Genomic DNA, 16,392 nt, shown 5'->3' with positions numbered 1-16,392 from the left:
ATATAAGCCTTGATATGGAAATATTTTTTTAGATTTCATGTCCTGGGTCATTTCAATTTATGGTTCCGTCACCTCCCATAGAGCATGTAGAACGGATGCATCATATTAATAGATAAATTAGCAAAAAAGTATATAAATAGATTAATTGGGGAATCCAATTAAGTTAATTTATAACAACACAAGTTTATAGATTCATAATAGGTTACAAAGCATAGAGCACATATAGTCACATGCCTACTGGAGCCGCGAATCGTGACCATATATTACACACTAAGACAAACACATACCATATATTACACGCTAAGACAAACACACACAGAACAAACACACTTCTAACAGTACTTCGTGTTATAGTGACATGAATTTTATTATATAGATAGATAGAGACATAACGGTTTTAGCTAATTATCACCCTCATGCAAGCAATGCCTACAAAAGAAATTAACTAACTAATTCCGTATTAAGAGCTCGTAAATGGCCACCGCAAGTGCAGCTACTTCTGCACTTTGCACTTTCGGTCATTCTCAAGCCCTCCATCATGATAGTTTCAGCAGAGTTGCAATAACTGTTTAGTTCACTTCATTAATACATCTATAACAAAAGAAAATACGACAAGTCGACGAGCTAAGCTTGATTCGTGATTTATAAAGATAAAAAAAGATCATACATTTTATCAGTCTCAATGGTGTCAATGCCGAGTTGTTTCCCTTCTTCCTGCAATTCATGTATCAAAATTTATAATTAGATATTTCTCAGTAAATGTTAGTTATGGGTCGAAAATGGAACATGGGTGTCCATCTTTAGGCCATAATTTGCCTTTGTATCCTTAAAAAATTATGAGAATATTAGGATTTACAAGGAGTCGAACTTGAGTCTCCTGTAGTCCTGTGAGATTGAACTCTGATACCATATTAAGTGATTATTAGTTATCGCAAATCATACCATTTATAATATTCTGAGTTTTTTGTTGTACAACTTCTAAAACATCATTACTAATTACCAAGATAACTTTCATCAAATGCAACATAAAGAAAAATTTAAATGTCTCTATTTTATCGAGTTATCCTTCTATAATGCCTTTTAAATCTTGATTGTTAGCATCTTGATGTATATCCCCAAACACTTCCACGACCGATGGCCACATCAAAATAAGATGAAGTATTGTAATGATGTGAATCCCATCATTTATCTCCTGGTTGAGTTAAAGAAGTTTTTGGATTATTCCTCTTTCCAGAAAATATCTCACCACTTTTTAAATATTTTAGTGGAACAAGAAACCCATGAAGAAAAAAGTGATAAAAATACAATGATAATTAAACAATCTATCATACCTTTGAAATCTGGAAAGCAAGTGAGAAAATAAAGTATTAAGTAAACACCGATTGAATTGATTGAGACTATATTTATGATGAATTAATGATGTTGATTGAGTTTAGAGAGGGCGGGAGGCGCCGCGGCTAGCGAATTGAAATGAATGACTGAAATTTAGAAAAAAAAGAGTAAACTGTAAACACAATTAGATAACTGGTCGGTTGTTGGGTTGAGTAGTAAATACATGTGTCATGTGAGACATAATGTTGGCTTCTCTTTTTTGTTAAGTCACTTAAATTAAAGATTATTTATAATATTTGATTTAAATTATAAATTATTACTTCTTATCCTTTTTTTTGTTAACTATTATTCTTTATATATTTTAACATATTTTTGTCCAATTTCTTTTATTAGACACTTAAAAAAATAATGTTGACATCTATAACTCAGTAGGGGCTAAAAAAAAATTTCGAGTTTAGGGGTAACTCTAGCATCCCCTCGCCCTCCTCTGGTTACGCCAAAGTGTGGTGATTTTGTGTTGACGAGGTGTTGAGATTAAAAAGGGTGTGATTGTCCTCTAGAGCTCTCAACTTCTAGTCCTTTTTAAAGTGCACATACCATATTTATAAGGGATCACGTCCACGTAGGTTTTGGAGAGTAGGAAACCATTTTCTGTTAGAATTTTAACCCTTGGTAGACCCAAGTCCAGGATGAAATCCTAAGATCTTCAAAAAAAAAAGGCTAATGATCTAGCCTAGAGGTCTACGCCTTTTCCACAATAGGGACAAATCATTGAAATACAGAGAAAAACCTCACTTAGTATGAAACATTAGAGACATGATCACCTCTGTCTCCTGGTCAAAGGCAACCCATCAGAATACAAGACACAAAATTGTAGACCATGATGAGGCTAATCCCTGAGTGACCTTCATTTCCAGGGATAAGTATCAACAAGTATAAGTATCACTCTTCAACTTCACAAGAGAACAACAGTATTTATCTTAAGAAAGAGGTTCGTGATTTATGGAAGGCATGTGATTCAGGGAAGGTCTGTGATTTAGGAGAGGTACGCTATTTAGGCAAAGTTTGTGATCTCCCTCCATCACTTAAATTTAAACAACCAATTATGCCTATAAGGCATCTCATATCACGATCTTAATAAATCAATTTAAAAACTAGGCCCAAATTTTCCGCGAGTAATTTTGCACGAAATACATGAAAGTACTTAAGTGACGGTTTTTGAATTGCCATAACTTCATATGGTGACTTTTCCAAATCTTTATTTATCAGAAAGTTCAATTTGAGTATAATAAGCAGTATTCATTACCTCAGCCCATAAGTAGATTGGAAGCTTTGATTGACTTAACATAATCCTTGCAGCTTCAATCAATGTTTTGTTCTACCTTTTGACTACTTTATTTTGCTACAGAATTCTAAGAGCTGAATACTACCTAGTGATACCTTTGGTTATGCAGAAGTCATTTAGTATTGAATTGTAAAATTCAATTCCATTATTTGTTCTAATCAGACTCACATGCAGGTTAGCTTCCTTCTTAATTTTCTTGATACGATCTATGATTTTTTTTGCTGCTTTGTCCTTTGAATGCAAGAACAATACCCATGTGTACTTAGAGAAATCTTTGACTATCACTAAAACATATCTCTTCTTTGACATGGACATGATATTGACTGGTCCAAGAGATCCATGTGGATCAATTGTAAGGGTGAACCAATGTCAAACATACCTTTGCTTTTATATGACGCTTTATTTGACTTCTCCTTTCCACACGCATCGTGATGTGAATCAATTTAAACACTTTTATGTCGTATATAATGCAGTGAAAGTAAGAGTATCGTTCTACGCCAGGAATCAAGGGCTCACTTAACTTAAATTTTGCAAAGAGATAACAATTGGATTTTGTTATTTATATAAATTAAACTAATTATTAAACTAAAGCAAGTGTGTTTTTAACAATTAAAGAAGCATGTTGGAAAGCATGAAGATCCACCACTAAACCCTCGACATACTCTGAAACTCTTATGATATATTCTGAAAGACACTTATAGAGAACTTGCCATGGCCCACATAGAAACAAGCTCTGCTATCCGCATAACCTCATGGACCACATAGAAAGGCTAAAACATATTACACACTGATACAATTAATCCCATGGACCACATAGAAAGATTAATTGACTTTGCAGATATATCAATATCGGATGTCCACATACCACAGTTAATTCAAGAATATCTATAAGCATTGACGTATATATAAGCGCAATCAAGAACATATCTCGGAAAATCAAAATATCATTGTCATAAAGTTTAGGGCTTCAAAACAGCCATCCAACAATAGAGGTTTAGCCAATCATAGTCATAGTAAAACACGTATGGATCATAAGATGAATAGAATACGATACAAAGTGTCGATCTTTTCGCTTCTTCTCCGTGGCTCCCCTCAATAGCACGTATGTAAAACTAAAACTAATGATACCTAATACAAAAGTGTTTTTATTCTAATATGAATATACAAGGAAATTCCGAAACTGAATAGGTTTCCGAAAGGTCAAAATTCGCGGTTGACTTTCTCCCCTGTTTCTGGGCTGTTTCGGCAGGCTTTTGATATTTGGACCCATCTAGAATTATAGAAAATTAAATCATCTTTGCGTGGGCTGTTTACTCGGTTACATAAACTTTGGTTACATAAACTTTGAATTTGGTTACATAAACTTTGAATTTGGACTTCAAATTAGGGGTGACAATTTCGTGTAATGAGTCAGGTTCGGGTCAGGTTGTCTTACTCGGTCCAGTTTTTGGGTCAACCTGAACCCATCCGAAACGAGTTGAACATTTCAACCCGAATCCGACCTGTTTAGTACCTGATTAACTCGAAAATTACCTGTTTGACATGAAATTTATTAAAAATTAATTATTTTGATTAAAAAACTAATATTAATCATAAAATATTAAAAAAGATATATAAATAATAATTTAATGAGATTATAAGAATCAAAATATTTTTAGTAATATATAAATATATCATAAATGTATGTGATTTTGTAATAAAAATATATATAATTAACAAAATATTTATATATGTAAATATTTCTGGTCGGGTTTAATACACTGGGTCAACCCGAACCCGACCCGAGTGTTTCTGGTAAAACATTACACAACTCGAACCCAACCCGAAATATAAAATCTCTGAACCTAATTCATACTTTTTCAAGTTGGGTTTTGAGTCATGTCAGATTTTGTCACCCCTACTTCAAATTCATCTTCAAAGAGAGTTTGATCTTCAAGAACACTAAGAATACTTGAGAACTTTTATTAAATACGGGTCGGGTTAGGTTTTAACACTTTTAGACAAAATTAACAAAATGGTTTGAAACGAAAAAGAAATACACCGTTCGTTTCTAAAAAATCAAAATGTTAGTAATATTAATAACTAAAAAATTAAAACATAAATTGAGTGATTTAAATTTTAAAAAGAATAAATTGTTGGGTGATAAAAAAATCGATTCTCTTATTTAAATAGTTTTACTTCTAACATGCCAACTTAAGTTTTAGAAATGCTAATCGGAACTTATTTCTAAACTGTTTTTTAATGGTGTGTTCGTGGACACATACGAAGCATTAAATTTTATGAATTTAGATGGTTTTGATTGCCTACAATCTCTTATAACGATAGAGCCCCTCTATTTATAACAACCACATCAATCAAAACCATTGAAATCGGAAATTTGAGTGCTTAGCATGTGCTTATGCGCACGCAGGAAACCCTTTCTAAAATAGTACTACACCGTCTGTTTTTCGAATAGTCAAATTGACTAATTTTTGACCAATTATTTAAAAATATTTATTCATTATTATAAAAAATTGAAAGTTACATATTAAAATAGGTTAGATTTACTTTTTAATAATAATTTTTTTAATTTATCTTTAATTATATAATATGTAAATTTCGATTAAAATATAATAAATCAAAAGAACACGTATATTGAGACGGGGAGTACGATCAACATTCTCGTGATGTCTACCCCAGGCCTATTATTGCCTAAACAATGCATGTATTTTCTTGTGCATATTGACAATTGACAACTGAGCTATTTAACAATGACAATTATTAAAGGGCATGTATCAATCAACCATATCTTTGGGCAAGTTTAAAAGAAGTGACTTCTTGTTTAAATTAAAGAAGTGGAGTAGAAGTGAGAAGTAAATAAGTTAATAAAATGTTTGGAAAAAAAACAGAAACTGTGAGAGAGAAGCTAGCATTCTCAGCTTTTTAAAAGTGCTTCTGCAATCTTTACACAAACGGGTTGAGCCGGGAGTAAAACCTGCTCCTCACATACAAACAGGCCCATAGTATTTCCCTTTTTAAATCATACTTTACAAGACTTTTGAAGAAGAAGAGAGACAGTGGGAAATTTAGGCAACATCGTCACAATATCATTTCTTCCTCTTTCTCCAAATTTCTTCGTGTGATTCAATGGCTGCCATCGCCAACAACACTGCTCTATTCTCATCATCGTCGACACCGAGGAGCAGAGAGCTGTTCGTCAACTCTAAGAATCTCTCTTTTACTTCGGCTCACTTCCGATCATCCACTCATTTCTGCAACAAGTAAGATCATCTTCAGTTTCTTTTTCTAGTTGTTTTGCTGTTCCTGTTGATCGATTGTGATTTTATCGAATTGAGTACTTGATTACGGTTTTATTTGTTTTCGTTTTTAATTTAAATATTTTTTGAACACTTTGTGCAGGATGATTGTTTATGCTTCTATTGACGGTGTTGACTCTGTCAGCTCTACCTCTCTGGTTACTCTCTCTCTCTCTCTCTCTCTCTCTCCTTCCTTCCTTCTCTCTCTCAAATATAAACATGTTTATGCTTTTGGATTCTGAATCCCTCTCTTCATTTATGACTAGCTTCTGGTTTTCGGAAATTGTGATTTTTGCTTATATACCAGCCGTGCAATCATAGTTTCTTGTGTAACAAAATGCCTACATTTTGTGTAATTTGTCACTGATGATTACATCAATGATTGTGTACTGGTTGAATTTAAACCTTGGGTCCGCTTATGTTGAAATATTACTTAACCAACAATTAGGGACAATGACAGGTAACTGGCGTAAATTGGCATTTTGCACATATAATGCTAAGCACAATTGTAGAAAGATATTGTATATGGTATTGCTTGATGAGCAAGCCTGAATAGCCACTTGGTCAGAATTTTAGTGCTTGACTAAATTTTATTACAATTTTAGGCCTTTTATATTTGTGAATACATTAATGGAAAAGTGAAAAACTTAAGTTTACTTGGTGAGCGGAAAATTATGACATGACAGTTTTTATCTTCACACTTTCCAATTTTAGATAAGCTGAACTTCCTTTCTCATGTTCCAATATAGTTTGGTAAACAACATGTAGTTCTTTCTCATTGAACATTATGTTTCAATGGTAGCAATTAAGTGAGGGATAATATGTTATGCTATAATTTTAATTTATGTAAAATATGAAAGCATACATGATTTCTATGATAACGGAATGATTAGATCCAGGAGTAACCAACTACCCACTTCAACCCAGCAATATTCATATCATTACAATCAATTTGTGTCCACACCCTAATTCTTAATACAAAGGAAATTGTGCAGCTGCTATATATAGTAAAAACATATATGCAACACATATATTGTCTTTAACGCCACGACCCTTCATTAATGTGACCTGTGGATGATTTGGGGAGGGATGCTGAGTGTTAGTGTGTTAAACACGGAGATTGACCGTAAGAACCTTAAGGATTCTAGGATCATATATTATCTAACACTCCCCCTTAATCGTATGATTGAATAGACAACATAACTGACAAACAAAACCAGACAGGTAAACAAATGATTAAACTAAATAGATGGGGTGGGAGGACGCAAATCCGAGACCCCTCCCTAAATTGGGTTTTGATAACATGTTAAGTAATCAAACGACCTAAGGTTTTAGATGAATCGAGTTGGTTATCTTAGAGGGCCTTACGAGATCATATATTAGTCAACATAGTTGTTATCCTTAATAAAGGCAATCAAGTTCAACCTGTTTAGCTCTTTCATGTAAGACATGGTTTGTTGTTATGGCCAGAGCAACTCAATTGTCATACTTGAGCATAGTTGGTGCGATCATTGTTGTCACGGCGCTCGACTAGTCGGATTGAGAAAATCGACTGGAGAGGTCGACTTGCGAATTGTCGACTAGTCGATCGACTTCGTCGACTAATCGATCGACTTATCGACTAGTCGGTCGACTTGGTCGACAAGTCTGTTGACAAGTGCAAAATTCAAACAAAAATTAAAATTAAAAAATAAAAAATTTTGTGAACCTTCTCAAAATCAGCAATAATCAACATGTTAATCTAAGTTTATAGATCTTTTTGTGTGTGTGTGTTTATGTATGCATAAGTTGATTAGTACTGAATATAGTAATATACATGTAGTATAATCTGTTTATATATTGGTACAGTCAGTGTGTTAATGTGTGTACATAAAAGGGGAAAAAAGATATGTTTGTAATTAACATATCTATTTTGTTATTTTTTTTCTTTCATGTATCTATTTTGTGATTGATATACATATGATAATCGAAGTGTTAAATTTTTGTCATAGGAAACCACATATATAAAATATATATTAATATATATTATTCATCTTTGGCACACAACCAAGTTTCTACACAGGTAGGAGAGCCATAGATATTCTGTTCCTATTTCTTGAATTCTGTGTTCTCCAAATCAGCCTTATTTAATTTTCTGTGTTCTGTTTTCTGTATTATTATTTCTGCATAAGGATAATTTATTGGTTAGTCCCTGGACTTTTACTGGGTAGGTCCCTAGATTATTCAACTCTATACTACGATCCCCAAAATTTTTAAGTTTTTTTTATTCTCGTCCTTCTGTCTAATTTCAGTTAACAGACATGAAGTTCTATTGATTTGGCAGCTTAATATGACTGTTGTGGCAAGTTCCGTGTCATGTATACAGGACTTAATGACAGGCATCCAAATTTACTGTGTTACCTGAAAATCTTAATGTGACCTATGCCTCCTTTTACATAGTTTTGATCTTTTCAAGTGTCACATTATTGATTTAACACAAGGTTTTATAAAATTTAGTTCTTGGAAATCTTTAGAACTTACAAAAAAATTGTTTACAATGAAAATATGTTCAGTTGGCTTTTTTGTTTGTCAAGTAAATGTTCAATTGTTTACACAAAAGTTCGTTGTAAGCCTAGCTCATGGTAAGTCTTCAATACTATTTCCCAGTGATAGAGGCTTTTCTTTTAGGGTAGTATGGTCAATAAAAATTAATCTAAATGCTTAACCGTTTATTTGTATATATGAAGACTTGAATTCTTGACCGCAGTTAGCAAGGGTAAGGAGTATCTATAGACTTCTATTGCTAGGGAAGTAATAAAGTGTTCACCATTGTGCTCCCCTGCTGTTCAAACTGTGGTATAGATCACTGCAGATTATTTTATACGTTTTGGTCTGAAGGTGCAATGAGTGGGAGTAACAGTTACTGTTCCTTGAAGTATAAAAGCTGAATATATCCTATATCTCCATCTTCTTCTAATAGATTTTATCCAGTTTTGTCAATTATACACATCGCCTTATTTCTATACTTTCTTCTGGATGCGTCTTTTAGTTTGGCATTTTCCCATTGCCTTTTAAAATTGGTGTTATCTAGTAATCATGAAATAAGTTCTACTTACCATTTGCCTTCACATACAGTGTTATTGATTATGATTGATATGCTAACAATACTGTTACTGTATTACCTATATAATTATAGTTGTCCAAGTGCTAACTTTGATTATTCTTCTCAGAAGTCTGAGCTAGATGCTGATTACGTGCCAATGCCAATTGTTCATATTGATCAAGATTCAGATTCAGACGCCACAATGGTGCAAGTTAGCTTTGGGGATCGTCTTGGTGCTCTAATTGATACGGTGAAGTGCATATTATAACTGCATTATTTGCTTATACTATGGCTATGTTTTAATGCATCTTCTTAATAGGCAGCCTCTGTTTTATACAAAGGCAACATATTTTAACAAGAGTAAAATGTGTTGTGTGTACATGCACTTAAGGTATCATTCCACTTGCAAGTTGCAATATTGCACTTACAAAGCAATATTGCACTTACAAAGCACAACTTGCCATACTAAAACTCTTATTTTTTTCCCACCTGGCTTGTTATCATTATATTAGCCTAACGCCATGAGGGTATTATCAGAATTACATTATTTCAACAGCAGTGGACCCTAAATCTGAAATCAAAGCCTCCAAATAAAAAAATGTGACAATCGATATGGTCAAAATTTGTGAGAACCGTTTCATTTCCCATTATTTAAGCGCAGCCCATTTAAATGGAATGAACTTTTGCTATAAGAGGTCAACATGGTTACCTGATCTGTCCTCTACGCTCTAAGTAACGAGACTGGATGCCTATCTGCACCCATTCGATGCTTGACTCGTACGCGCATTCTCTTTCTAGGCACTCATCTGAGTATATTCTCTAAGCTCACATTTTCAAGAACCCTAGTCCTTAACAACTTTTTCCTCAGCATGTAAAGGGAAAGGGAACTGTGCTCTGACCTTTTTGTACGTATATTCTGATATTCCCTGTTTCTTCCTATGTAGATGAAGTCACTAAAAGATTTGGGCCTGGATGTGGTAAAAGGAACTGTTAGCACAGAAGGCGCAGTCACCCAAACAAAGTTTCTGATCACACGCCTGTAAGTCACCCTTTTACCATCCTCTGCTGTGTGTCCAAGGACCTTACAAGTGGATGAATTTTCTAGAATCTTTGCACTTTGTTTGAACGGGCAACCATATTTTTACCATATATATGTGGACGACTTTTCTGGTTTCAGGGTGCAATCCTGACACATTATAATTGTGACATAACTTGTATTGATACTATCACATGTTAATTGATAGTACATCAAAACTTAGAAGCAGTGTAAACAACCCCCCCAACCCAAAAAATAAAATAAATTAAAATAATTTAAGTTGTTTATTGTTGGTACATAGTCTTTGAAAGTGGTTTATAAAACTTATGACATGAAGCGGAATGAGAATAGATTCAGCACATAACATATTAATGTTGGTCTGATCCAGTGAAAAGAGTTAACATATCCTTTTTCCTGGATGACATTTATTTTCAAATAATCATCCATTATTTATGCTTTCCTATGTAATCACTTAATCTTCGCGGTAGCCGCGGAAAACATTTCTTACATTTCCTTTGCCCTGACAATGGAGGAACAAGTTAAATGCAAAACTTAGTAACATTATCTCATTAGCCAAAGTCTCTCCTAGAGTTTCACGACTCACGACTGAACTAGCGAAAGATGGAACCATAACCTGTGACGACCCTAACTGAGCTCCAACAACAATGACCCAACTATACTAGTATATGAATAATATAAGATAAAAGCATGCATTAATAATAATTAAACCAAATTCCAAGTGATCGCCAACAGGTCTGAGTATGAAACAACATATATACTGATTAAGATGATTAAGATTACAACTGCTAACTAAGTTCTAAATATTACAAGTCAAGAGTTCTCAATGCCGTCTTGGGTATGTCCTCTGGTTTGATCTTCAATTGATGGTATCCCGATCTCAAATCAATCTTTGAAAAGTGAGTGACTTCTTTGAGTTGGTCAAACAGGTCGTCAATCCGCGATAATGGATATTGCTTCTTGGTTGTTAGCTTGTTTAGCTCTCGATAGTCTATGCAAAGTCTCATGCTTCCATCCTTCTTTTTCACAAATAACACTGGAGCACCCCACTCAATTTTATCACCCCTTTGTCCAATAGTAATTCAGTGTCATTTCGCAATATGGACATCGAATGGAATATACTAGTTGAATATGATACAGGATATGTGTCAAACTTATTTAATCTGATGTTTTCTGTGATTGTTGCAGAGTTAAAATTATAGTTTGAACGCATGATTTACATCCTTTATTTGGATTGCTTATAGATTGTCATTTCATACAGGACAATCATAGATCCTAAAACAAGAAACAATTATTGCAGCTAATCTGAATTTTTACAATACAGTTGTCAACACTTTGATGAGGGTGATTCATATATTTAATTGATAAAAAAATATCAGGGTGTTATTAATATTTGTTAAAAAAAATTTATTCGAATTAAATAACTGGTGAAAGTGTTATTAGTCTTTATGTTTTACCTTAATTTATGTGACAGGGAAACTGGACGCAAAGTCGAAGATCCTGATCTTCTAGAAAGAATTCGATTGACTATTATCAACAACTTATTAAAGTATCATCCAGTATGTTAAGCTGTGTACTCGTAAATATTTGTGTTCTCTCTATTTTTCCCCAGTATTTTTCATATTTCTGTAGTCATTTTATGTTCTGTACATTGTTTATACTAATATCCAAATCATATCAATTCACAAAAACTTCTAGGAATCCAGTGAAAGGCTAGCAATGGGGGAGGCTTTTGGCATAAAAGCACCAGAAAAGAAGGTAATGTTGTAGGTACATGTGTTTAAATCCCATATCACTCCATGATATAAGGAGCATTTAAGTGTTTTTCTGTTGCTTTATTTATAATGGGAACTTTTTCTTGAATAAGCTTGTTATATATGCACCTTCGTTGCATCAAGTCCCTCTCTGTCCTTAACCATACACCTGTTGTATTAATATTTTTTGTAGGTTGTTTCTATGATCACATCATAGAATGTACTGAAAGCTGAAAAATCCCTAATCGGTCATAATTGATTTTTTCCCAATAGTTAATTGAGCAAAACCAGTCATAGAAAGATGAGATCTGTGGGCAGGTTGAGTGTAGGTATATGTGTTTAACTCCCCTATCACTCCACGATATAAGGAGCATTTAAGTGTTTTTCTGTTGCATCATTCATAATGGGAACTTTTGAATAAGCTTGTTGTTTATGCACCTTCATTGCATTAAGTCCCTCTCCATCCTTAACCATACACCTGCTATGTTAATATTTCATGTAGGTTGTTTCTATGATCACGGCATAGAACGTACTGGAAGCTGAAAAATCCCTATTCGGTCATAATTGATTTTTCTCAATAGTTAATTTAGCAAAACCAGTCATAACAAGATGAGATCTGTGGGCAGGTTGAGTGTGCAAAATCTGTATGCAGTTGAGAATGTAAATGCCAAGAGCCTAGCATAAGGTGCCCTTTCCTTGCAAAAGGCTCACCAAAATGAATAAAATTGGAGAGAAACCAAACTATATTTGAAAGCCCTACTAAAAAAACTTGTGGAAGTAACTGAGGGCAGCCATACAATAACCAGAAAGCACTACAAAAACAAAGTTACTGAAATAAGCATCTACAAGAGAGACTACAGAGTTTAGAACACATATCAAACCAATTGAGGTACAGTTGAGGTTGTATATTCGGGAGCAACAGAACTCGAAAAATGTCAAAATATGATATGAGGGATCCATGTCAGGTCCAATTTAGGATCCTTAATGACTTGACCGTGTTTATTCGACCCATGCATTACATATGCAACATGAAATGCTTAATTTAATGCATGGAAGTAAAGAATAGGGAGTGCTGTTAGAAACTTTAAGGCACACCAAGGCGCACACCCCTCTAGCTTTGGGCGAGCCACGTGCCTCAGCTAATAACCTTTGATTTGTGTTTAGAAGTAATATTTAATCACATGTATTCAACAACATAATTCTAACATATGACTATATATAACCTTGGTAAGGTTGACATTAACTCACATATATCCTACTCCTGCTAACATGTTTGTTTTTTATATTTTCTGTTCTTATTTTCTCGTTATTGGATCAAGAGTACATTTATAGTTTATATTTTGATTGTTGCAACTTGTCCACCTAGCCTCAGTGCCTTGCACCTGAGGATCTTGGAGGAATTTGGTCCTAGGAGTGCCTTTTGCCTTTAGTAACACTGAAGATGAGAAACAGAGTGTTCCTCTGCTGGTACAAATAGTACCTGAAATGTTCCTCTATGCAAATAATCCCACACATACAAAAGGAATTACAACTTATAAGCACCCTTATCCTTATTCATGTCTAAGTACCAACCTTAGCGACACCCCAAATATTGAAAGGGCACCATAACTGATGTCAGTGTAACTTACCTAAAAAGATGATATAACAATTTATTACATGAAAAAGTTCACAATGTAAAAGTAAAGAAGCTGTGTTGAATTGATAGGCAGAATAACTATTTAGGCTTCCCACTAACTTCTCGCTGCTAAAAAAGTTAGCCAGGAGAGGAATGAGAGAATTTAGAGAACCCAGCTTCATTCTGCATATCTTTGATGATCTATTACCATCAGATCATTTGCTATTTATTTTTCCACATTAATTAATTCAATAGAAATAGGCTAGTGACGTAAAGCACAGGGACACAGGTAACCCTGTCTGTCAGCTTGTACTCTAATTAAGACATCTGTTTTATGGAATGATTTGTTTTCTCTTGATGTGATCTGTAGTTTGCATATGTTTATGTTCAGCCTCTTATTTTAACTTTCATTTTTTTCGTATACAACAGCTTGATGTTGATATTGCAACTCATATACATGTGAAGGATGATGGGCCTACAAGGAGGTATTGAACATACTACACTTGTATATGAGAGATTAGGTATTCTATATTGTGGTAGATACCTGTACGATGATTACGAGTTCTATGCATGGTTATTATGATGTTTGCTGTTGTACACACCATAGTGCATACTTTCTTGTTTAATATCCCCAATTAGTCTGCCGCCTGATAATCAAATCTTACAGGACTGTTACTTTATTATTAATCATTTTTAGTGCTTTTCAGTTTGCTCTCTATAGAGACAGCAGATCGACCTGGATTGTTGCTGGAAGTCATCAAAATTGTGGCTGATACTAATGTTACCGTTGAATCAGCAGAGATTGATACAGAAGTGGGTATTTCTCTCCATTTAAATAGGGGAGGGGGGAGGGAGGTTCCAGTAGAACTTTTTGAAATATGTTTCAAGTATTAGTTATAAATGTTTTAGAACCTTAGATGCAGTAAAGTCGGTTGAAAAATTATGAGCTTTTTTGTTAGAGAAAAAAAAAATAGCATTTCTGTGAATAACTGAAATTTCCGTGGACGGGTTCAAGACATCTGCCCAATAATAAAAATTGTGCCAATTTTATTAAAACTGAAAATTTCATAAAGCTGATATCTGACGGGCATAACTAAGGTTCAATAATGAACCTTATTGTATCTGTGTTGAAACCTAGGGTAACCATAAATAAGATCGATACATATAAACAAATCATAAACTTCATATTTCCATACCCTAGTTTTGAAAAGGTGAACCCCGACACATATTCAGTTTCACATATATAACAGAGGTTCAAACATTTATAACTGAGGTTCAACATTTTAAAAGAGTTTTGAAGGTTCTGTTTGAACAAAGTTTCCATTCGACCCCCCCCCCCCCCCCCCGCTCGCCGCACACACACATGTATATATTTTTTGTCCTCATTAATATATATGTGTATGTGGCATCAATGTTGATTCTTTTGTACTTAATAGGGTTTGGTAGCTAAAGATAAGTTTCATGTTAGCTACCGAGGAGCAGCACTAAACAGTACCTTATCCCAGGTAACTTTTTACATGTTTAATAATTTGAACCAAGTCATTTTCCAGCATAATCTTAAAAAGAATTTGTTTTGGACAGTATATGTTTTTTCTGTCATATGATTGTTAAGGAATGGTTATTTTTAGAAGCATATATATAATTTCCTGTAGCCTCTCTTGTAGTTATATATTTTCAATTTGGTGTCGGATGTCCTTGCTTCTTTATTTTAGCTTTGTATTTTATACTTAAACTATGAATTCTACTGATTATTAAGCTCTTAGTTGTTGGTCTTCTTTGCTGAATTCTGGGCACATAATTGCCTTGTAGAGTCTTATTATTGAATGAGGAAAGATATCACATTCACTTTATTATTTATGAAGTTCAGGAGTAAAGGTGAACCGAAATCTTGTAGGATACAAGTAGACTGACTTTCTTTCCTAATCAGAGCAGAGAACAGTCATTGTATGCTTTACTGGGCCAGCATAAAATATAAGTTTATATATAATGTATGGAAATGACTCATGGTGCTTGGAAATGCAGGCAGTGTGTAGGATTTGATCGTGGTGCTTCGGTTTTTTTTTTTTGCGGCAGTGTGTAGGATATGTTCGAAGTCATTACTGCTGCTTTGTTTAATCCATGAGAGGCAACTCTGTTTTACTAATCTTTTACTGTGCAGGTTTTAATCAACTGCCTGCGTTACTACCTCCGGAGGCCAGAGTCTGATGAAGATAGTTACTAATGACACTTCAAAACCCAGGGATGATCAAACTTTGTTTCACAAATGTGGGGTTTAATATCCTTTGTTAATGCAACTTAACACTTGCTTTCTGTTTTTGGACGCTGCCCCTTCCTCGTGTTTTATGACAACAAAAATAAAAGGTGAACCAATGGTAGAATTAATTATATGGTTCACCGGAAGAATATTGTAACTCTAGTGTATTGTTGGAGATAAGAATGGCCATTCCTTATTTTGCCTTCTTTTCAAATTGATATCCTTGTGAAGCTATTCGTCGTAACCCTGTTATGCTAGTTTACTCCACTTTGGTCTGGGCATGAAGCGTGCTAAAACCCTAAAAATTCATATTTTAGTAATGGAACCAAATAAACGTGGGTGGATAGGTATAAAATAGTGGTATCCGGATGCAAGTCACCGCTAAACCCCAGGGGACTTGTAAAGTCAAAACATTTGCTCAACGTTACTTTCTAAAAGGAGGGACTCAGTTACCAGAAAAATACGGCTGACGAGCTATGTTTTCGCACTAGTTATTGATTTTTGGTTGATGGAAAAACTTTATGCAGGTATATTTGTTGAATTTTGTTGTGCAGTTTCATTACTTTTCTTGCTCTTGCAAGAAAGAAAATGACAGAATAGCTATTAGAAAACGATAAGATCTTGTTGTATTGCTAGATTGAAGTTTTAAGAATAGACGAA

The 16,392-nt window shown here is 34.1% G+C and overlaps 1 protein-coding gene across 2 annotated transcripts; it reads left to right on the top strand.

Moving 5' to 3' along the window:
• The first annotated feature begins 5,630 nt into the window (after positions 1-5,630).
• LOC108217646 (ACT domain-containing protein ACR12) lies at positions 5,631-15,928 on the top strand. 2 transcript variants are annotated; one of them, XM_064091757.1, is made up of 10 exons: positions 5,631-5,937; positions 6,077-6,131; positions 9,183-9,305; positions 10,000-10,094; positions 11,584-11,668; positions 11,808-11,867; positions 13,908-13,963; positions 14,186-14,291; positions 14,915-14,983; positions 15,637-15,928. In XM_064091757.1, exons 1-10 carry the CDS (start codon positions 5,804-5,806, stop codon positions 15,697-15,699), a joined length of 846 nt encoding a protein of 281 aa, XP_063947827.1. In that variant the 5' UTR covers positions 5,631-5,803; the 3' UTR covers positions 15,700-15,928. The 2 variants fall into 2 exon arrangements, with proteins under 2 accessions (XP_063947827.1, XP_063947828.1); XM_064091758.1 differs by having other exon boundaries at positions 5,678-5,937; positions 9,186-9,305.
• Positions 15,929-16,392: the final 464 nt, after the last annotated feature.

This window comes from Daucus carota, chromosome 4 (genome assembly GCF_001625215.2).
Source record: "Daucus carota subsp. sativus chromosome 4, DH1 v3.0, whole genome shotgun sequence".
Classification (NCBI taxonomy): domain Eukaryota; kingdom Viridiplantae; phylum Streptophyta; class Magnoliopsida; order Apiales; family Apiaceae; genus Daucus; species Daucus carota.
This window is presented reverse-complemented; position numbering and strand designations above follow the sequence as displayed.